At 45.0% G+C, this 24,651-nt stretch overlaps 1 protein-coding gene across 2 annotated transcripts in view; it reads right to left on the bottom strand.

Annotated features, from left to right (window-relative positions):
• ek1 (eph-like kinase 1) overlaps positions 1 to 24,449 on the bottom strand; it is a 58,369-nt gene extending 33,920 nt beyond the window's left edge. For both annotated transcript variants that reach the window (XR_014124720.1, XM_035526318.2), the window contains exons 1-3: positions 24,286 to 24,449; positions 16,063 to 16,127; positions 13,536 to 14,205 (exon numbers count right to left, since the gene is read on the bottom strand). Coding sequence is in view for 1 of the 2 variants with exons in the window: in XM_035526318.2 (XP_035382211.2) it covers positions 13,536 to 14,205; positions 16,063 to 16,127; positions 24,286 to 24,385 (835 nt within the window). In the remaining variant the exon portion in view is untranslated. The remainder of the gene's footprint in view (positions 1 to 13,535; positions 14,206 to 16,062; positions 16,128 to 24,285) is intronic.
• Positions 24,450 to 24,651: the final 202 nt, after the last annotated feature.

Raw genomic sequence — 24,651 nt, 5'->3', positions numbered from 1 at the left:
GAAGCTGGCATGGGAATCAAGACACATTGAGAGAGAGAAAGGGAGACAAAGGGACAGAGAGAGAGAGCAATGTTTGTGAGGAGCGAAAGACGTGGAAGAGCGAGCGCGTTTAATGCCTGCTCCGCTGGGACGAGTGGCTGGTGTGCTGCTGCTGTAATTCTCATTCAGTCCACAGTCTCTGGTCCATAATGAATGAGGCAGATCAATAGACATCAACCTGCCACCTTGACAGCTAGTCAGCTCAGAGGATCGTCATACGCCTGAGAGACGCACCCCACCCAATAGCTGAAGCTTTTATAATACATTCCCCAATACAAGTCATCTGGTACAATCGAGGGAAAAAAATTGGACCTCCACAGACAATTTAACTGGGTATTAAAGAGGGATCTGGGACCTCATAGGCAACGAGTAGCCTTCTATTATGTATGTTCTTTTCTGGCAGGGATGATAAAGGGGGCATTCTCTTCAGATGGGGGAGAGAGAGAAACCAAGCAAGGAGCCGCTATGCTTTTAGTGATTCACACGCTTCAATTTTACAACATCACAGGCTAATTCAAGGTAGAAAGGGCAGCAGGATCAGAACAGAGGGCTCTGGCCTCACCCAAACACACCGCTCTCTTGCGCTTCTGAAAGAGGCTTATGTAATTGTCTCCATGGCAACATAATTCCAAAATGCACCCTCTTTGTGAATCTTGAGGTGAATCTTGACATATTCTTGGGTGAATTCACAACTTCACAGTAAAATAGCAACCACCTCATGGAGTCTTGCGAGCTATGAACCGAGGACGCACGTTCATATTCTATGCAGTCCACAAGTATTTGGACAGTGCCAGTTGATGTTTTCTTTGGCACTGAATTCCAGCACATGACATTTAAAATGAAACAGTACTCATAAGGTTAAACTGGGTGGGGGAGAGGCTGTTAGGCTTACATCTACACTGGGTGAATTTTTATACATAGTCCACCATTTGGGTGACCACAAGTATTCGGACAAATTTGTGCAATATAATCTAAACATTCCTTTGCAGTTCTGCAAATGTTTCATTTCCGGTGTGTTTCTGGGGCACCTTGCCTTTGGGCTTCACTAAGTGAAATGCAAGCTCAGTGCAGATAGGTCAGCGACTGGCTCGGCCTGTCCAGCTCTCTCTACTGGTTTGGCCCTGAGAAGCATTGATAGTTGCTCCAGCAGTGTGTTTCAGTGAATTTCCCTGCTGCATGGTAAACTGCCATCTATTGAGTGCTGACAAATTCAGTTGGATATGAGCTTACCAGTTAACTTCTTCCCACAGGCCATTCGGGCCCTGAATCAGGGAAACTGATAAACTGTGGGGACCACCACCACGTAACATGACTGTATATCTGTACATCTATATATATAGATTTAGATTTATACTCAATTAACCTGTTACAACAACTGTAGATATGGTACTATACAATGGATCTGTACATTCTGTAGATTGTGTACATATATACTCAACCATATACATTGTACATTGTGTATATAATCATAATATACATATATTGTACATACATTGTTAATATATTTTTGTACATACATAGAATATATATTTATCTGTATATATATTTTTTTCTCTATGCACCCCTGGTTCTCTTCCTCAGTTTGGACAGAGCACTCTCCACCATTTCACTGCGTGTTGTACTGTGTATGACTATGTATGTGACAAATAAACCAAACTTGAACTTAACTGTAGGTAATGAAACTGGTATATTCTTCTGTTCTCTTTCAACATTTTCACTAGCTTTTCTTCATGGCTAAAGGCATTCTTCATCCATCTTTAACTATGGCATTCTGTTTTTTGAAGTACTGGATTCTGACACGCCTAGTGTTTTTTTCTGTGTCTAGGAATTATTAAATTTTTTTCAGTCTCGTGATGGCCTACTTTAGTAGCATCGACACCTCTTTGGTTCGTGTGTTAAGATACTACAGCATTCGCAGGTAAAGGCCACATCTTGGATCCATTCTGGAGCCTCTGTTAGCTCTCTTCTACATAATGGAAGAATGCGACACCTCACAGCCCAAGAAAAGTGGGCCTAATTCTCTACCCAATGTAATTAAAAACCCTTCATTAAAGCTGACATTCTGCACTTCACCCTCATTCTTTCCAGTTTTAATGTAATGACATACAGAACCAAAACAACAAAAACAACAGCAAAAAATGGGCTGCTTGCCAATTATTTACAGACTGCAGTGTCTAACCCTGCTTTGCTCAATAATCATTTGTAAATTACCGACTACATGATCCATCTTCATTTTGTGTCGTTTCATTTTTACTGCTCCATAAATGGCACGTCCGATCAGTCCAGCTCTGCTCTGTTTGTGCTCCATTCGTCTCCACATTAACGCCCTCAACTCTCACTCCTTTGACTAACTCTCACTCCTTTGACTAACTCTCACTCCTTTGACTAACTCTCACTCCTTTGACTAACTCTCACTCCTTTGCTTTTGCTTCTTTTGTGCCTTCAGAACTGTTTCATGTTTCAACCCCTTCAAAGCCTCCAAAATGGCCTGTTCCAAAAAAACAAAAACGTTGCCATCTAAATTTATCGCCTTTGAACTCTTGATCTTGATCGGTTGTAAAAGTGTGTTTTTTTAACGTCTTTTTTGTTACCTTTGTGATTTACACCAGAAAATGACTGCTACTAAACGCACAAAGACTCATACTGACTAACCAAACTCTCCTAAACTCTTACTATGAGTAATGACTGAGTAAAACAATTACCACCGTTAGCAGTGAACGTGTTTTGACCACAGAAGAGTTGAGACATAGTGCAGTAACATTGCCACACCACCATTATTGCTGCAACGCTTAATCGGTGCAACACCTGGTTTGATAATCCCATTTCATTTATGGCTCGAGAGTAATATAACAATATTCACTGGCTGACCTCTTTATTATATATGCCTACTCTATAGTTACATTTACAGCCGCAAGTTGTAATCCACAACTTTGGATGCCACAATTGTACTGAGGCAGAGTCTCGTGCACTGTGAATGTTGTGTCAGCCTTTACTGGGCTCTTTCATATGTTACCTGGATTTGACCAAAGGCCAGGTGTTATCTTAATGCTTTACAGATAAATGTGTCCTATAATATACTTAAATGTGTATTTATATAAACATAAAACATTCAGACATCAGCAGGTCAATTACAGAAAAGGCCTTTGGAAACATAATGGCATAATAGTGCAGAGGACAGGACAAGTTACAATCAGTCAACTAACAGAAGTACACAGAACTGACTAAAAGTCTTGGAAGCCTAGTGGTAGAACTACAGAGTACAGATGTACCTAATGAAGTTATCAGTCCACACTGAAACCTGTAAGCATGAATCAGACTGAGATTCATCACAGGTTCACTGGCATCTACCTCCCACAGCTCAGATGTCCAATTCTACTGCGTCTTGCCTGCAACACAACAAAGATCCCCCTGGGTGTGTTAAAACATATGACCCACGTTTCCAGCTCTAGCTAGACAATGTTTAAGTAATGATCTGGTAAACTCTCTGACCTACATGTACAAAGAAGCATGAGGCTGCGCTTTAGCGAAACTCCATCTCACCTGCAAAGGCTGGGGGTGTTCTGGTGATTACAGCACCATATTGATCCAGCATCCAGCTGCTCAGAGAGGACTTTTTAAAAGGGTTTTTAGCCCTTTTTTCTTTAGCCTCTGGGCAACAAGGCATTGATTTTTAAGGGAGAAAGTAAATATTGTACAGGCAAGCCACTGAAAGAGCATATATATATATATATACACACACACACACACACACACACACACACACACACACACATATATATATATATATATATATATATATATATATATATATATGTGTGTGTGTGTGTGTGTGTGTGTGTGTGTGTGTGTGTGTATGTATATATATATGCTCTTTCAGTGTGTACACACACTGCATACACACATACACACAAACACACTTCTGAACAGATTTCAGATCAAGGACACAATAGCATTCTGTCTGCTCTCTGCTGAGCTTTCTGTCTCTCAAAAGTTTTGTGGTACCCGCTATCTTTCTTCTAAGCCCACTTATCTCAAGGGCACACTATCCTACCAGTTAATCACAAAAGCAATTCTTGGGTCTTTGTAGGAACCACAAATCTTCTGAACCTCTAAACCCAATGTCAAATCCACCACATTCTGCCATGGCTAAGGACCCATCTTCCTCTGACATTACAGACATACACATACAAAAAAAAAAAGAAAGGCGCAAGTCTGCACACACACACCTCCTTCACCTTGATACCTCTGAAATGCCTGACCAATTACAGTGGCCACAGAAGGAGAAACACTGGGGTGGAGGGTTTAAACTTCTACCCTAGGTGGGATTACTCTGCCTGGACTCATTCTGCTCTACCACTTGCTGGAGTGCTCTTTCCTTTCAAAAGCCTTACCACCCACACCCGCCCCCAAACGTCCACCACACACTGGCTGATAGCAGAGATCTCCACAGCTTTGCTCCTCACACAGGATGAAAAATGTCCACCTAAACACCTGCACATGCTGAAGGAGGCGGAGTGGACGGCTGTGCTGTTGCCTTTGAAGTGAAATGTCCACCCTCTAAGCCCTTCGGACCACCCACGCGGCTTCTACTTTGCCGGGGCATTCACAGTTTTAGAGGAAACTTTGCACAGGACCATAGCCAGTTTTTGTTCACCTTTGCCCTGATATGCTCCAAGCATGAAGGAGAATAAATACAAAGTCTGACCATTTTCTAGGGGTTACCTCACAATCCAAGAACACGCGTATGAACAGCACACACATAAATCACCTTCTCACAAACACACTGGGGTCATACATATTTCACATTTACGTGATTACTACGGGAAAAGAATTTTCTGTGGCTAGCCGCAAATCTTACCATAACAGATTTATGGCTAGCCTCTGAAGATTCGTTTTTCTGCCCTTTCAGTTTACAAGAATCATGTAACTTTTGCAAAAATCTATTTCCAATGTCAGAACTATTTTGCTATACAAAGCAAAGCTGCTGAGAGGTCACAAGCACCTAAATAATCTACTGGATTCAGCAACAAATAAACTGAAAGCTCTATTCATATATTCATTTGCAAGGACTCAAGACTTCCTCTCTCACCAGTGGTAAGACACTGAAAAGTGTGGCATTAAAATGTATTTTTATAGATTTATCAATCTTCTATTTATATAATTTTCATCCATCCATCACTTCTAACATTGGATGGGGCTCTAACGCACTAAAGTGTTCAGAGTAAAGGCAAGGTACTCTGGGTATTACAGAGGCCCCATGGAGGCCGTAATGGGGTTGTGGGTGTGTTTGGAGTCAGCGGCTGGTGCTGGTGTTACCGCAGTGAGCTGAGAGACTGGCGGGCGTGGGCCTCGATGCTCAGGCAGAAGTGCAGGCCAGAGCCTAATAGGAAGGCCTTACGTGTGTGTGTGTGTGTGTGTGTGTGTGTGTGTGTGCGTGCGTGCGTGCATGCGTGTTCTAAAGTTTAGAATGGACTTGGCTCTAAGGCTCATTGCTATCCCAATCCCATCCTCCTGCCTAACCCAATACCTAGTTTAATCCCCCAACTAAAATTACTATTATTCATGAATGCAGATCAGATTAGGGGCAGTATAACAATATTTGGTATTATGGTATATGGTATTATACTGTGGTAATGACCTCAGATTGTTAATAGAGGCTGGGCCAACCCAAGGGACTTCGCTGAAAACCTACTAGCCGAAAACTCTCTCTCTGTCTTAACAGAACTCTCTGCATGTGCACAAGCAGAGGGGGTCAAGTCTGCCATTCTCCAGGTCGCTCGGCGGTGAGCAGAAGGTGCAGTGGGAAGAGGGTGAGAAAGACGTGCTCACTGCTGCTTCCTTTAACGGAGCGCCGCAGAGAACCCAAGCTCACGAGGCGACTGGTCACATGGTTGCGCAGATCCTGCCATTCTGGGCGATGAATTATTGAGAGAGGACCGAATTTCTTTTTTTTTTTTTAAAGAGCTGCAGCAGGGTGACGCACGTGGCAAAACCTCCACGTGTCGCCTTTCTCCTGAACACACACACACACTCACATTTGCACAGGCAGGCCCACACCAGAGTAAATGTCTGCTGAAAAACAAGACCAAATGGCACGAGAGTAATACACATGATAATAGGCCAATCAGAGTCAGGTGAAACCTTTACAAATACTTCTCTCATACAGTTTACTGGGACATACAGGCACATCTTTAGGCCATATTAAGCAAGAATATTAGCCAAGAAGGCTTTGTGTATTTCAGGAGCACAAGGTGACAATGTGAGCTAACGTAACACAGAACAGGCTACTTTAAATGAATGGATGAGCAAATTTACGAGTTAAAAACTTGTACTATTACAAGTACATGTACTATTAGAGTCAGTTGCTGACTACAGGACGATGTGACACAACACCCAGTGTCAACATTAATGCTATGCAGATAACAGTTCTGTTCGGTTCTGTTATCGGTAACTGACCGGTGATGGGCAGGATAAAGGGTGACCGACCTGTTCACACCAACATATGAGCTACTGCCTGTAACTGTACACTTGAAGTGCACTTATTAGATAATGAGTGCCCTCTGGCCTACGAGCGTAGTTACAAGGTAGCTGTTCTTAATAAAGTGGCTGGTGAGTGGACCTGTGAACAAATTAGCCTGTATTTAATCTCTGTATTCCAGATTCAGCAGTCTGTCGGAATCACGGGTTTTCTGGTGTGAAACACTGATTATCAAAGCCTTGCTACATTTCAACAGTTATTGTGACCTGGGCTTCACACCTGCAATAAACTCTCAAACATTACACAATTAGTGTAATAACAGCAATATAAAAGCCTGTGGTTAATCTGTTTCTGCTCGTTTTAGGCTTAATCAGGGCTTTGTGCGATAATGTGTCCCTCGTGGCTTATAAACCCTGAGAGAAAGGGAGAGAGGAACAGGGGCCAGGAGACGGGAGGCTGCGTCTCACTTCCGCAACTCTTTTCCAACTCACTTAAAAAGAATTCACAGTTAAAAAAAAAAAAAGTTATCTGTCGCTGGGGAAACACAACTTTCCATGAGCGTGACCAAACACTCCATCCATTCAGGGTGTGGACATTAGCGGAGCGCTAAGAGGGGCAGACGGAGTGCTCGACTCGCCGGACAGAATTGAAACGTTATGTTGGCTGTCATCTCGCTGCATAATGGATGGCTCTCGCCATCCGCTGCTGATCCATGCTGCTCTCCCTTGCCGAGGTCAGACCCGACGACCCCGGAGGCAGGAACAAAGGCACCCCGGCTGCCGACGCACATGTGGAAGCGATCAGTGGTGCTCCGAGCAGGGGCCATGGAGCCACATTTCAGTGCTCTTATCTTCTTCGGCCCAAAGTGGAACAGTGGTCATTCCGGGACCAGTGCTGAGTTTACTAGTAGAGGGTCTTTAAGCATCCTCTGCAGTTCGATTAGCAGGAGTCATATGAAAGCCTCGTCAATGCAGCGGTACAAATGGCCTGGCAGAGGCATCGATTCTGAATCGGGTCTTTAATGAAGATGCAACGCCAGCGTTTATGAGTCATTAGGCCACGCCTGAGGGGCGTGGTCCTCCACTTCACTCACCAGCTGAGTCGCAGCTTGTCCCAGGTGTGTTCGTGTCTACCTCCGGAGACTGGAAACAAATGAGGTGCCCAGACATTACCGTTCCATTCACTCAGCAAAGATGAGAAAGTGAACTAGCAGGCAAAGAAACTCTAAATGCCCCTGGCATTCTGCTGAACAACACGCTGGAAATGTAAACTGGCCATTTGCCAATTACTGGGAGGCAATTCCATGTTTACTATTTGCATGGAGAATTGAATTGTTATTGATCCAAACAACAGCTAAACCTGGGCAGATAGGGCTGAGGCTCGCCTGAGTATTGCAGTGATCAACTCAACGATTACAATAAAAAAAACAAAAACAATCGAGCATACAATAACTGAAACATGCACAGCAGGGAAAGTATGTATAAATTAGACATAAATTTAAACAGCCCAGAACCCCGAAACCACAAAACTTTGACTGTAAAAACATGCGCATGTTTTCCCCACTAAAGCCTGTTCCAAAAACGACTATCAAGGGGAAATGAAAACAAAAAGGCATAAATGAGCGTTGCAGATGTCTCAGGCTTTCAGATTCCCTGCTGCGACCAATCAACAGCTGCCTGGCTGGAGACGTGGGCTCCTGCTTTCCAACTGGTGGGGAGCAGGTGACTGATCAAAGGCTGGAGGAACCCTTAACACACGGCCCAAAACTCTACGCCATTTACCAAGGGCTATCGCGCTCAGCGAGCTCTCCCCAAGGCTGGGAAACACGGGTGGCAGCGGCACGAAGGCCTTCTTTGGTGGTATCTACATGGACGGGGGTACTCTCTCCACACACTTACCCCAGCGGTAACATTAACAGAGAACGTGAGGCGATGGCATGGATGAGTTAAAGCGGCGAAGGCCAGGCGCTGAGAAGTGCGATGTGTGATGCTGACAAGAACACAGATGGACCCGAAAATGTCTTGTGACTCAAAGCATCTCTCAGACCAACTTTACACCTCGGAGTGTGGGCTTATTATACCATTCACTGAGTCAGACTCACTTTTTTACTTTACTTATTTACATACTTTGTGTCTTCTTAGAATGTTAAAATATGAATATTAGAACAGGAGGAACCTTCACAATACCCAGAAACAACAAGAATGCTTTTTAAAACATTCAGCTTTGTCAGGTCAACCGGCACCAGCGACAATCACCACAAATTTGATTCATCATTCCACACCAAAAATCCAGAACAAACATCTTAAGATCCAATACTAAATATCTTTTTCCAATTTCCTAATGATGCATAATCCAGCCACACATAAAAAATAAATACAGTGAATTCACTGTCAGCAGGGTGATACGTAGCAGTTTCATATTTGTGGTGTGGGTGTGTGTGTGTGTGTGTGTGCGTGTGCGTGCGCGTGTGCGCGTGCATGTTATTGAAGTCAAGTTACTGGTAAAAAAATCAGCGGCTTCACTGGTAGTCCCACTGTGGCCCTGCATGGTGCCACAGCAAATGGAGGAATACAGATGCGGAATCAAAACTTGGGCTTCAAGGCTTATTTGGAGACAAGCAGTCGAAGAGAAGGTGAATACAGAAGTCTTCCAAGCAGAGACAACGGCGCTAGTGTGTGCAAAGCTGATGGCTACCAGATGGGTTAACCCCTACTGACCCTTACTGCCTAACAAAAATGAGCATGGAAATGCATGAGAAAACAGGAAGCTGCGCACACACACACACACACACACACACACACACACACATACTCCTCCTGCTCATTCTCTCTCTCTCTCTGTCACAATACATCAGGTCACATATATAATACAGCATAATGGTCTTTCCTTTGCGTCATATATTGTAAATCTGCTTCACAAAGCAGCCTCTCCTTCCTTTTGCAGATGGTGGTGCTGGAATATAAGGGAATTCAGCAGCGTGCTTCTGCTACTGTGAGATTCACTCCGTCAGGGGTGCTGACAATCCCCGTGACCCAGTTTCTGTGCCGGAGGAGGAAGACGCTCGATCGCGCCACTCGGGGGTGGTGGTGGGGGGGGGGGGGGGTTTACTGTCACAAAAAAGGCTGGTGAGACTCCCGGAGCCCGGCCTGGAGCTCGGCACGGCGTCAGTTTCGCGGGTTTAGCGGAATAACAGGTTCGACACGGCCAGAGGAGAGGGAGAGGGTGAGGGATTGAGAGGAGGAGAGAGCCCATCACCAGCTGGCAGTGTCACAGAGGAGGGCCATGGGTCGCATCTGATGCCAGGCTGCGTCTCAATGGCTGGCACGCTCAGACCGGGCTCTCGAGCGGGCACGCTTGGCTCACAAAAGGGCTGGCGATTATATAACAGAGCACTCAGGAGAGAGGCCAGAGGCTGGGAATGTTCAAGACCCCAGGAGAGGTCTTCACACAAGTGGCCTTGTTCATAAGGAGCGTTTAACAAACATCCAGGCAGAGCAAAAGAGCAAAGGAGGGGATGACTAGGAGACAACAAGCGGGGTTAAGGAGGGAGGATGGGAAACGTGAGGACGCGCCATGCTCAAGAGTCCCTGAGCGCTGGATAAGACAAACAGAAAGAGAGAAAGAGAGAAAGAGAGGGGCAGAGAGGGGTGGACGGAGATAGAGGTCTCTGAGGTGAGACAGAGTGAGAAGATAGGCATCCAAGCAGCATCCAGCTCAATCTCTCTCTTTCTCAGTCTCTATCACTGTCTCTCTGACGCTCTCGCTTTCCATCTCTTTTTCTCACACACACCCCCCCCCCCCTTTCTTCCCACAGTTATCAGTAATGGAGAGTGACAGAGCCCGACAGCCTGCACGAAACACTGGAGGCCTGTGGGGTCTGACCTCGCAGGCTGAGAGAGAGAGAGCGAGAGAGAGAGAGAGAGAGAGAGAGAGAGTGTGGGCGCAGAGAGCATGAGGGTTAGCAAACGAGGCATGGGGGGGGCCGCAGAAAGTCGGGTGGAAACAGAGAGGCAGAATATTGAAGAGCCATCAAGCATGCTCTGAGAAACAAAAAAAACAAAAAAAAAAGCAGGAGAGGAATAAGGAGAAAGGCAATGACACAGGAGACAGGCAGGGGGAGCAGATCTGGTATTTAAGACTGGCCTAAAAGGAACTGCTTATAGAATTCTGCTGACACTCCTAATCTTGTCACTCTTCGGCGAATACATGAGATTTCGCAGCACAGCGAGTGAGAGAGCCAGCAGCACCAGCACTGCCAGAACCCACAGCAAAAGCGCAGGGATAAACAGCACAGGGACCGTGGCGCCGTGTATTTCTGACTCGTTTGTCATAGCAACACTCTGTTTCTTAAGGGGATGCTGAAACTAGGGGCCAATGATTCCTCAGCTGCTCAAGGGGCGGGAGGGGGGGGTACAGATATTTGTGAATTAGATTGTCTCCAAGTCCAGTAAGCGTAAACCCTCCCGTGAAATTTGTTTTGGGACTGTAGAGTAAATCTTTAGCCTAGTGATGAACGCATGGTTTCAGGGTGCTCCTTTTCCCTGAAGTTTAACAGATGCTGTGTTTCCACAAGTCTGTCAGAGGGTAGACATTAGCTGTACACACAGAGTAAAGCATGTATCTTACACGCACACGCACACGCAGACACAAACAACACAAGTGCAGAGAAACATGCGTGCATACACACACACATAGAGCTGTGTAGTTGGTGGGGAGGTTATCAGACCTGCCCTGTGCTTATCTTTAACAACCTAGTTAACAGACCAATCACAAACAAGGGCTTTATCATCCACAGGCCAGAACGGAGTCTTGCGACATGCTACTGAATTAGGTGATAATTAATTAGAGTACTACATTCTCTCTCTTTGTCTCTCTCTCTCTCATTTACTCACACTTTCACTTTCCACTCACTCTGTTGCTAAAATCGCCCTCATCTTTCTCTCACCCCACCCCACCCCCACCCTATCCACCCACGAAGGAGCAGGCCAGGAAGGAAGCATGAATATTTAAAACTGCGATCTTGCTCGCCACTGAGGTGTCAAGGGGGGCAGGCGTGCGGGCTACAGAGCGTCTATCCAGAGGCGCGAGAGAGGCGCGAGAGCAGCTGGCGAGAGGTGAGAAAATAAGATGCGCGAGAGCAAGGGCAGCAACAATAACGGCGGCGTAATTACAGGACGGCTCTGGTCTCGGGCCAAAAGGAGAGGCCATTAATGAATCCATTAGTGACTCGCTGGATGAAAGAGGCAGGGAAGAGCACAAAGGCTTCGCGTTTAAGCCCATTACCACACGCAAGACTACCCAGGAGGCTCGGGATGAGAGGGGTACCTTTTCGCAAAGGCTGCCCTGCTTCTGACATCTTCTCCCTCTAGATTTGGGAAAGAAAGTTTGGATCTCTCTACGGGAACTCCAGGCAGATTTGGCTTCCCTTCCCTTATTAAGGGGTTCATTACTGATTTCTGACTACAGAGATCTGGAGGGGTTATGGAGCCTTTTAAGGAATAATGGAGCCAATGGCAATAACAAGTGAATTCCAATATTAACTCTCTGAAAATTATATTCACTGTCTGTGATGGCGGAAAGATTATGGTTTGGGTGATAATTGTGAGTACAGTACAGTTTAATAATTAATAATTCAGCATGTCCCAAGACCACAAAGGAAATACCTTTTAACAGCATTGCAAATCATAAAATTACTTTAGTTGATGTTTTAAAAGGCTGTGTAGCGCAACCCCAAATTGTTATTGAACAAACAACTGACAAAGCAGACAGGAGCTAAGAATCTCTAATTGTGGATAAACACAACATGAGCTTCCCAAGATCTCTTTGCATAAAAGCCAATGTCCCTCCACAGCTTTATCATTCCATGTTGTGAACCAGCACGCGAACGGGGGTCAGAAGGGGGCGCGAACACCTGCGACGCCGTCACAAAGCAGTCAACGCCCATCTCCCCTTGCAGACGCCACTCCACTCCGTCACACACGATGACTGTTACTCTGATGACGACTGAGTCACCGCAAGCCCCTGAACCTCCGAGAGGCCACGGAGCATAATGCTGGAACACTGTCCACGGACAACGTTGCACTCAATAACGCAGCAAAAAACGGACCAAAAAACAGTGACATCATGTAGTTACACGTGTTTCATTGTACATGTGGGAGATCTAACAGTTGCCATGGTTTAATGTAACAATCATAGTTACATTAAACAGTCATTAGTTACATAGGCTTTCCTTCTTGTACTCTAACACAAATGTTTAGGTTTTAGAATCACGCACTTTCAAAACTATGCGTTCACATTCTAGCAACACGGGGGGCGGCATTTCTTCAAATCTCATCCATTTCTTAGTAAACATAAACTGATGTATTCCCCATATCACCACATCCCTCTCAGTGGTTCCGCCATACTATCGTAACCAAAAACTGCAGAGGAGCTGGCGATGCACTGAATTCGCCCGTGCTGTCTTACAAGTTAGCCAGGCAGTTTCGTTTGCTAAGATGGCCAATTTTTACCCAGATGGTCAACAATTTTTAAATTTCACTGAAAAGGCGCTAAGAGGAAAAGTGTGAAATGAGTTAGCAGGCTGGATCAGGGGTAGATTAGCCCAAGGCGGGGGGCAGAGGGGCAGGGTGGAACACAGCTGCGTGCCACTCGGCAACGGAAGAATGATTCTACCAATAAAGCAGGAGAGACCTAAGGCTGCATGGTTCATTTCCCGATAAACCACGTCTAAAATCAGTTTTCAATTATTTCACACTGACCAAGGTGCTCGGCCCTGTCCCAGGTCAGAGGACAGCGTATGTTGGAAAGACCCAAGGGATAGTGGATAGTGATTCTCTTATACTCTTTACTCTTTATAAACGCAATATAGCAAGTGATAAAACAAAACCTGTACAAATTCTTTAGATCAGTTGTGGAAACCCAGCTGTGTTTATTTCAGCTCAGAACCTCCTAGAAAGCATGGGATGACCCCCTGTGAGCCCAGCTCTCACTGCAAAGTTCAGCACCCAGTGGCACTCACACTCGCAGCGGCCGTCCACTTCCTCGAATCCTGGCTTGCACACGCAGCGTCCGATGGGCACCAGCCAGCCGCCGTCTGCGCTGCAGAACATGCGCGGCGCCTCCAGCTCCTCGGCGTCTTCCACGCATGCCCCGCGCACCTCCACCAGTGCCGAGTCGCCGCCCGTCACTGTGTCTGCGAAGCGTGCCAGGTTGAGTGCCGCCAGCGGACAGCGCTTGTAGAAGACGCGCACGCTGACCAGGGCGATGCACGCGCCCAGGTCCTGGAAGGCCAGGTACAGGCCCCGCTTGGTGAGGCCGCCAATATCGCGCACCTCTGTGTTGAGCTTCATGACGCGGTCGCCCACGTCCGTCTGTGTGAAGCTTTCGTCTGCAGCGATGGTGTCCACCTTCACGTACTGGCTCTCGCGGGCGTGTCGCAGTGGCGGTGGCGTGCCGCTATTCGACTCGTGATAGTAGACGTTGAACGTCTCCTTGCAGGTGCCTGGCACGCCTGGCAGGCTGTTGCAGTCGCGCAGCGTGAACTTGAGCTCGACGTAGACACGCTGGGCACCGCCACGGGCGATCAGGCCCGTGCGCAGCCAGTTGTTCTGGTTGGCCTCCATCACGTTGCACACCTGGTACGTCCGCATGGGCGTGTTCCTCTCGTCCATCACGCTGATCTCCTCCCACTGGACACACATATACACACGCATGAGTAAAGGTTCTCAAAACAATGGAACCATTGACTTTTCCCACTTATGCTGGATAAAACCACCATTATAACAAAATAGGTATTTATTCATCTATTTAAATTGCAGAAACTGAGTGACAGTTGGGACTTCTGATGAGGAAACAGAAAGCTTCGCAGCATTCAGTCAATCACCTTCAGTTGATTGCTTGCACTGCTGATGGCCCTGGCGACGGTAACCTACATCGCGGTACACTGCATACCACATAACAAGTCTTTGCAAATTTTTTCCTTAGTGATGAACTAAGGCACTTTTGACAGGAGCGTGATGAGTGCATCATAAGGAGAGGACTCACTGAACTGCCACTGCCACTGGTAGTAAAAGCAATAATAAAAGCAATCAGTTACCACTGGTCATAAAAGCAATCAGTTCAGACTCGCTGCACAGCATGATGTGTTCTGTCATCAGTAAATCACCTGACTGTCAGCCTCTGCACTTTTACAATCACACAACTTTTATAGCTTTGGCTTTTTTACTTGCCACTATTACAAAGCACCAAGGTTTTATCCATAAGAGGTGTAAAAACTACTCATGAATTGGTATTTTATTAATTCATTAATATTAACATTATAAATAAAATGTTAATACAATTATTTTAATAACCATTATAACCATGTGATTGTTTATTTAAAAAACAATTCATAATGCATTCATTATACATTATTAAACTATTAATAATATGACATTCTGATACATTTATGGGTCTATGTGGTAATAACTGACACAGGGAAACATCATCTCATCATACTGTCAGTGAAGATCCTCAGCTTCTTTTACCTATCAGAAAGGTACTTGGGTATATGTGGGACAGTCCAAAAGCTAGTGGCTTTTCCTGCTTTAGCAACAGCACCCAAACATATATGAGATCATTTCTAAAAACTGGCCCTACAGCAATTCCTGACCATGGCTGTAACCCTGCTGAAATGTCCTTGACTGTTCCCTGGATCTGAATGCTGTTATAATCCATCACCAGAACAGCAAGCAAAAGCACATGAGGACGGATGAGCCTCTCACAGCAATCGCTAGAGAATCCGCTCTCTGCCGGTGTACGAGGTCAGTTGAAACCCCCAGACCCCACACCAGCTCCCAGCGGGTATCCATAGAGGACAACCAGATAAGGGAGCTGTGGTCAGGGACGGGTGGGGACCTGACTGCCCCACCACCTGGGTGTCCATGGGGACTGAGGAGGCCAGGTGAGAGGGTTACTGAAGATCAAAAAACTTAGAAGCTCACCCTGAAAAACCTGACAGTAAAGGAGTTTTTTTGTCAGGGGGAAGTCACTCTTCTGAAAATAATTTCTCTGCCTAGTCTCTCTCTCTCTATATATATGTTACTTTGCCAATGTATCACTAAGGCAAGAAAATGGGACATATGAAGTGTTTGTAACTATGATGTACTGCCATTTCTACACAGAGCATACAATTTCATAAGCTTTTTAGGACTGCTGCTCAGTGTGATGTCACGATGAGTAAACATCCCAGGCTGCATAAATAAACACTCCCATTCTGCAGTCTTATCAATTCTCATCTACAAATATTGAAAAGCTCTCTATCACTCCATAATGCCCCGCCCAACCTTTGCCCCATCCGTTAGCGTATAAAATTGATTCCCAGAAATTGACCTTTTCATCACAGTGGAGAAAATTATAGAGTAGAACACACCATACAAAACCTGAATTAGGGTGGGGATGTTTAGTACTCTTCACAGATGTCTTTCAAATAGCAGAGAGAAATGTTAAACTGTAGGGGTGGGGGGGTAAAACACATGCCCTTTAAGGCAGCTCTGAAATCTACTTACCCCCTCTGCTGGGTAGGCCTCCCAGCCCAGATCTCCTGGAGCTGACATGGAATCCAGCAGAGTAACTGTAGGGGACAGAAAGAGAGAGAGGGATCAAGGAGGGGAGAGGAAAAGAGAGAGAGAGAGAGAGAGAGAGAGAGAGAATTGTAAGATGGCTTTCATTTCTGGGCATTATTTTTCCTTCTTAAGACTTCTGTAAGCATATTTATTCTTATTTGGGTTTGTGAACAAATGCTCTCCAGATCAATGCAGGTGGCTAAAAGAATTAATGAAACAAACTACTTTAACCACTTCATTCTCATTTTCTTTTACCTACACACAGCCTGCTTCTGTACATGCATGCCTACCACATGATTACTGATAAACCTTTAATCAAAAAAAATCTATTCAATACTGCTGTTCAGGAAAGGTCATCGGGTACACACTGATGTGGAAATACAGAAACCACCAGAACAAGGACAAATAACAGTTCTGATATACCACATTTATTGCGCTACGCAGCATAGCCGTTACATCTGAAAGCCAATTTAAAACTGTTCACGAGGAACATTAGCAAAAACAAGTCGGACCTCATTACGCTGCCTCGCAAAATCTATTCTGGAAAACAACATTTTCGAGGGTTAAAGCGGCAGCTCCAATGCTATTTATATGCGTCGGCCCGTCTCCCCGTAGCCTCATCCCTGAACTTCCAGCTCTGAGCTCCATCCCAAACCAATTACAGCCCTGGCAGGCAGGGTGATTAATTTTTAATCACATTCAAACCTCAGATGTTCCTCCTCTTTCACGCTGCATATCAGCCTCTCCCCTCTGCTGTTGCAAACAGTCCCTTTGGCGTGAAATTAAAAAATTGAACGAAAGACAAAAAAAAAAAAATACGCACATCTGTATCCAAATTCTAATTAAAGCTGAATGTGCTGTTAAGCTCGGATGACACACAAACAGCAATTAGCATTCTTCAAATGATTCTTTGGTGGTTCAAATGTGCATATGGATTGTTGTGGGCTGTATGCTGACTATAGGGGCATATATGCAGAGTCAGTCCTGGGATGCAGTAGTCCCAACAGAGCATATCACTGGTGTATGGTATGTATTACTGGCACAAGCTGATGAAACATACCCTATGACAATTTAATGTCTCTTGTGATTTTAAAACAATTTTCCTCAAAGGGATATTTAATAAAATGAACAAAACCAAACAAATTAGTTGAGTGATAGCTTTCACACAGCCACTTAATGAGGGTGGCCTGTTTTGTGGTGAGGTGCCATTTACTCTGCCTGACACACATGTCTTACAATGAGGTGGTCTTATAGAGATGGTAGATAACTTCCTTTTTCCTGAACCTAGCCTCTAGGGATCTGACACCAGAAAAACACATGCGTGCACAGGCAAGGGGGTTGGGGAGGTGGTCGCTTTGCTCTGCTTTAAGAGAGAAGCACCAGAGAATCTTCCAATTCTCGGGTCCTAATCCCCATCCTGTCCACGACAAAGCAGTTCTTTAATCTACCTGCCAAAAGGCCACAAATCCTCAACAACACATTCAGAAGCAGAGAGCGCAAGGGTGAGAGAAAGAGAGAGAGAGAGAGAGAGAGAGAGAGAGAGAGAGAGAGAGAGAGAAGGAGAACAAGAGAATGAGCTCCTGACAATATGTTATAACAGTGGGTTGCTCCAGTGCAATACATATCTTATTTTCACTGGTCTACTACACTGGATTGGACACATTTCATTGGTGACATGAAAGGGTTACTTCACAAATTCATTGTGACATACAATTGTTTGAAATACGATTAATGGAGACTGCCGACATTTTACAGCGTGAAAAAACATTAGCAACCAAACAAGTCCAGTAGCGTTACTTCCATTGTACTGAGTGAGGAAGGAAGAAAGCAAGGAGGACAGAGCCTCTTCTTCATCATTAACTCTGCCCGTGTGCGGGGTCACACTCTCCCCGGGGACCAGAAAGATCACTCAGGGCTGGAGATCAGATTTAACCATTTACACACGCAAACCGCAGCCGCCAGCTAGCACTAGGGGCCCAGACAGGACGGCCACGGTCAGAGAAATGCAAACGTGAAGTACCTGGCTGGAAAAGGGGAGCACAAACAGATCTTGAGAAAAATCTCTGGAAATAGACCAACATCTCAGTGTCACTCAATTCGGAAAAGTGACTCACTGACGGAGAAGTAAACTCCATAATATGGCCACTACTGCGTCATATTCAGACAATTGTTCCCTAAAGGTAAAGAATAAAAACACAGTCCACAACGTCCACATCCACCTTCACAAAACAAAATCACATGTTAAAAGTGGATTGGACAAGTGTCTTCTTTATTAATTTATTAATATACTACTAATACACTATAATTTACTAATACACTAATAATACAATAGAATTTGCTAATACACAACTATTGCATTACTGTACTATTGCAATTCCTCTAAACATTTTCCCCTAATCTGTTTATTAAAAAAGCCCCTTGCAAATTGAAATCAGAATACAGAATCCAAGACACTCCAATAGGCTTCCAAAACACAAGACCCTTTGTAATCCTGAAATGAAAAACTTTGACAGACCTCTTTTCACATACGGAGTGACATTACACTATCACTGTGTCTTCAGACAGAGACGTGATGGACAATAGAGTAAGAGGAAGCCAGTGCATGCTGTCTGTCAGCTGGTGTGGAGTGAATGGTTCTGCCCACGGGAACACGAGGGCTCATGCTGGGACACAAGACAGCTTCCTTCCCGGCTCGACTGTCTGGCGAGATCCACCAGGGATATCTAGCCTGCCCAAGCTGAGGCACATGTCCACACCTGGGCTGGCGGAATCCCCAGACACCCGTCAGCCGACTGCAGTGTGAGGCCAGTCAACTGAGCCCGCATTCTTCACTATTGATGAAAACAGGTCTGCAAGTCGGAAGGGAAAAGCACTTCTGAGGCAGCAGCCATGCTACTGTCGGTTTAGGCAACAGAGGAAAAGATCAAATCGGAGATTAAATTTGATGCTGGAAACAAAAAGAAACCATTCCTAAAGTGCACACGCTCAAAGACAGACCTCTCTTACTGTAATATGAGAAAAGTTTGCACACTTCAGTCTGACAGTATGGCAATGTTTATTGGATTTTTAAAAAAAACCTTCCAAACAGAAGGCTGGAAATTAATCAGCTTCATGGCTTGTTTACAGGAAGTGATGATCCACAGTCATCTGGGGGGTGGGGGGTGGGGTGGGGCGTCTGCACTGCTAAGCCCCAGCTGGGTGGCAGATACTGGGGACTCCTTCCCCAAAGATACGAGCGTATCAGCATGGACGCTATCTTTGAGAGTGAACACCAGGCCCCAGTTGAAAGAGATAAACAGTGAGCAGATGCTTGCTTGGAATACACGCACATCACCAATCCAACCAAGGATAAAAAAGGGAAAGAAAAATTGGACCAAACATAGGAAGCATTTTGTGGATGACAAGACCTAAGCTGCACTTAAAATATCCAAGTGGTACAAAGGAGGGCTGAATGGGACAAGGCTAGTCACGTAGTGATTATCCGTAATGTAAATGTAGTCTCATCGAGAGGATTAGAGTTAACCACATTTCCACTTCCAATGTGATTCCTGCAACAGCTAGGCTTTCTTTAAACAGGAAGCACTTAAGCCCGTGTATCTGAAAGTGGCCGTCATTGGGATGTTTTCCCAAGTTAATAACGTGTTAATAATATGTGTCACAGATCTCTGACAGGCTCCAGAAAGCTACATGTAATGGCAAGGAATACAAATAAGGGTGTGTTATATGTCGTGTGAGATGGCAGTGGGTGTTAGTCAAGAGGGGAGCGCATACTCTTGGGACAGCTCATTAGAAGAGCAAGAATGCCTCAGCCACACCTGCCAGGCATGTGTGTGTGTGTGTGGTGTGTGTGTGTGTGTGTGTGTGTGTGTGTGTGTGTGTGTGTGTGTGTGTTTGTGTGTGGGGTTTGTGTGTGTGTGTGTGTGTGTGTGTGTTTGTGTGTGGGGTTTGTGTGTGTGTGTGTGTGTGTGTGTGTGTGTGTGCGTGCACACGCATGTCCACTGAGTCCCCGGACAGGTTAAAACTACAAATCCACATTAAGCACAATTAGACAGCTGTGACTGGGGCCACACACATCACAACAGAGTGACATCATCATGATCTGTGATATGTGAATATCAGGAGTTTATGCACCACAGAGCAGTTCAAAGACATTCGTTCTCAGTTGTTTTATCAGACAGAGGTGTTTGTTTTAGCAGGAATTTGCCTGTAATTCAGCTTTGAAGTGCTTAAATATTGTTTTACAGGCAGGTCCAGTCTTACTCACTGTAGTTTGAATTAAAATCCATTAATGTTGATGGGGCAATGGGCAGCAAATGGGTAGAATAGCAGCAGCCATTTCCAAACTCTGATGGATTCTCAGCAGAGCCTCACTTCTTCAGAAACAACGCTCAATTGCTTAAATATAAAAAAAAGGAAAAAAACATCCACAAACCTGAGTTTACAGTCTCTCAGCCATCAGGAGATCTGACGATGAATGCTAAACGTACCACAGTTAATGAACAGTCTAGAGTACAGTGCCCGCTGCTTCTGTTATTAGCAAGCATTACCACAGAGCATAAGAGCAGCAGCGAACCGAACCAAGTACAGACTAATGAACTTAAAAGAGAGGGCTGGGAGAAAGGATCAAAGGCGTCAGGGGCTGAGAGGGCTCATACGCAACACTGCGAATGTGTTTTGATCGCGTGTGGTTACTTTGCATGAAGTAAAACGCGTTTCCGACAACACGCAGTGCCATTATGCATGCGGGGCGTTAAAATTGCTTAATTGCACCGGACTGCCGAGGGCATGGGTAGTCTGGTAGCATGGAGCTGTGAGGACACTGGACCGTGCTTTTCAGGGCCTGAGGTTACATGAGGGAAGCGCTATCAGTATTCATGACAGAGACACCGCCAGCGAGTCCGAGTTCCCTTCCCGTTCAAGTGCAAATGGACAGACCACTTGTCTTGCCTTATCAATGGAAGCAAACACGAAACCTACAGGAAATCCAAGCTCCATGACTAAAGCCTACCCAGGTTCCACTTTTCCTGTGCAGATGAATGTGAATGTGTGCAGGTCTCCAGAAGCCATCGGTTTCATCTGATACGTCTGAGTCGATTCCTTGGTTGGCACATACAGCAGGAACCGATCTCACCGCACTGAGCCGCTTATAATCGGAAATGAAGTGCTTTATTCAGGGAAGGGACATCAGTCGTCACGTGTGCAGTGACCTCGCAGCTGACATACAGATCTCCATCCCCAGATCGCTCTCTCTCTCTTCCCCAAGGTGGCTAGCCTGCTTGGAGAGCTGCTGGATCGGTGAGCGTTTGGATAGCTCTGCGAGTGATAAAGCTAACAGCAGTGTGTCAGGCGAGGCAGAGGGTTAGCGGGGGTTATAGCAGCTGACTCTCCTGTGGAGATCTCTGGCTTTGGATAAGATCAGCCTTGGAGAGCCACAGAAGAGCACGCAGCCGAATCAATATGAGTGCTATCCACACTCTATTAATCCTCTGCTGTGATTCCAGCTGCTGACACCAAAATTAGTGAATCTGAACCTCTTCCAAGGCCGGGGATCTGGTTTAGGGCTTAAGACATCCGGCTGTCCTGAAGAACAGTGTTCTATGCTTAACACACATAATTAACCTTTAAAGATCATCATAAAATCTTTTAAATATCTCTTTATTATCATTTGAAAATTAGAATTCTCTACCAAATTTTCCATTGCTGAGTATCCCTCAGAGTTTTAGCAAGTGCATTCAATTTCCTGCCGTCAGTCCTGCTTAGATACATGCAAGCATGGCATGCCTCAAATGCTGAGCTTGCCAAAGCTCATAAAAGCTTCCCATAGGAAACAACTTGGTAAGATGTGCTACATGGATAAACCCTGACAAGATAACGTAAAAGTGCAGTAAATCCTGTTAGAGCACAGTCATTCTTAAAAGCATGTTACAGTGCTGCAAGACTCTGGCCATGTCCAATATAATGCTAACATGTAAGCATTAGAATAACAAAACAAGCGCTCAAAATGTCTCTGCAAGTCCAGAACCACGAGCCCGGACTGGGCCGATCAAGAATCTGATGTCGACCGAAACACAGCGAGGGAGACAGACAGAGAGAGAGAAAGACGCACAGAATGAGAGAGAAAGAGTGCGAGAGAGAGAGTGAGTGACCCAAGCCTTCAGCATGGCCTCCAAGCATGGCTGAACGGGGCATGAAAAGAGGCTTTTTCTAATGCTAATTCCTCTGTCACAGCAGCGAGTAGTGGGAACAAAGAGTGCTGAAGAAGGCCTCTCCAAACGCTGGAGGAATGATTACAAAAAGGGAGCTAATGAGAGCACAGGGGCATCTGGAGGGTCTCGCACACATGCGGGGCTTCGGGACAATGGCTGAATGAAGGCATTAGTTAAACAGGCTACCTGTGCGTGATCTCGCTGAATTGATAATTTAACGCAGACAAAGCTCATATTCAAACTGCGATGGTATCGCCCATAATAAGGTTGAAGATTGATTATGAAAAATCCATTACGAAATGAGATCTTTTGCCATTGTCTGTGGCTCCTTTGTATGTACATCGAATATTCGAATGGATCAAACACATTCTCACGGAGAGTGGGAAAAGCTGGCATGTTCTTTTTTTTGCCAGCAAACTCTTCTTTCTAGAATCGCACATGTACATAAGGCATACATTGTGTGTTGGTGCTGTAGCTGCACTGAGAGGCTTAAGAGTTAGTCACACAAAGGAGAAAGCTGGTGCCATACCTGAGGCATGGTATTTACATTTGTGCTGATATCATCAATTAGTGGTGTTCTAGCCTTTGTGTGAGGCAAAACATCTGTTATCTGAAGTTACTCCATGTGTTTAACAGTGTTTGTACACAAAAACGTGAAAATCTTTTTCTTTTCTTTTCTTTTTTTTTAAGCAAACAGTATCTGCACTAAGTACACATATACCTACAGACACACACATACAGCCTCAGGGGTACCACCTGCTGTTTGTTACAAGGATTGCAAGCGGCTGAACGGACGCTGATTTTACAATGCGCCCACCAACAAAAATAAAAACCAGAATCAGCATCATGCAATGCAATTATTACTGAGACCCACATTACAGAAGAATTTGCTGTTTGATCCTAATTTCCTTTTAATGTCCTTAATGTTTGTAAGTTCAAATAACTTAACACCTCTCATTTTACTTAATGTTCTTGATCTAATCATCTTTTTATTCGACAAACCAATTTAAGATTAATGTCTTCCGAACGCTATGATAGCTGGCTTGTTCATGCCTCACTACAAGCGTGCTGAATACCCGTTTTAAAGTAGACAAAACTGCCCCAAAGTCAGTCTTTCTAATACGCATGATAGAGTACTGACCGCAGGACGCTCAGTGGAACAGTATTCATGTTGTGATATATTGGCAGACTCCGTCTGTTTACCCTTAACCTAAACTGGTTAACGATAGCTGCAACAGGCAAATCGCACTGCCACAGGTAAAGGCAGCGAAACTTTTAGATTAAGCTGTTTAAATAAAAGAAACATTGAGACTGCACTGCGCTGGAGCTTCCATTTAGACTGACGCTAGTGTTATAATTTCATTGTGAAGCATCCGTTAAATGTAGGCTACTTAAGTTAATCATTTTACATTTTCAGTCATGCTTTGAAATTAAATATCCTTTAAAATGAATGACAAAAGATAAACGAGTTCGAAAATGTTTGTTCATCTGGAAATACGATTTAATTGGTTAATATTGTCACGTTTCAAAAATGCTAAATTTTATGGAACAGCTTCCTAACACTGTACTAATTACTTAAGCACGAGTTTGTTTTGTCAAACGTTGTTAAACTGCAAGGATCGATCTACTTTGGCCGTATTACAAAGGATGTGGAAAGCATAGTCAGAAAGCAATAAAGGAGCGTCTTGATGAGAATTGAGCCACTCGAACTGATATTGCAATCCCTGACAGTTTATCCACTTATTAATGCTGTCTGTTTTAACTGCGGAAAACATGCATGCTTGTGTAATAAATCCAAATTGACATGCTGACGTTTTTTCCATTCATATATGGATAGGCATGGCATTCGGGATGACAAACACCTTCAAAGTGAAGAGAAATCAGTCAGGTTTTCATGAGCGCTACCACCTCACATGGAGGCGAACACGCGTTGGAATATGACAGCAGTCACAAACCTTACCTTCATTCTCTGGATAATTCCTCAAGGCTCCGCAGTATATTAAAGCGTGAAGAAGGAAAAGAAGAAGAAGAAGGGATGAGTAAATCCGGTAGAGAGCCATATTCAGGCTGCTCCGCGCGCCTGCATCCCTGTGAACAAACTTGGTTCGTGTGCCTGCAAGAGCGAGGGCGAACTGGAGAGCGCGAGGCGAGTTACGGGTGGGAAGTAGGACCAGACAGGAGCGCGCGCGCTGTCAATCACGGCTGGACGAAGGGGGGGGGGGGGGGGTACTGTGCGCGTGCGGGTGTGCTTGTATGTATAGAAAAGAAATACAATTTGACTCTAAAAAACCACATTCTTTAACACATATCTTGACTGAGCACAGGA

Source organism: Electrophorus electricus, chromosome 1 (assembly GCF_041902795.1).
Source record: "Electrophorus electricus isolate QZ-2024a chromosome 1, ASM4190279v1, whole genome shotgun sequence".
In the NCBI taxonomy this organism is placed as follows: domain Eukaryota; kingdom Metazoa; phylum Chordata; class Actinopteri; order Gymnotiformes; family Gymnotidae; genus Electrophorus; species Electrophorus electricus.
Note: the sequence above shows the minus strand (reverse complement) of the source record. Positions and strands in the feature narration are given on the sequence as shown.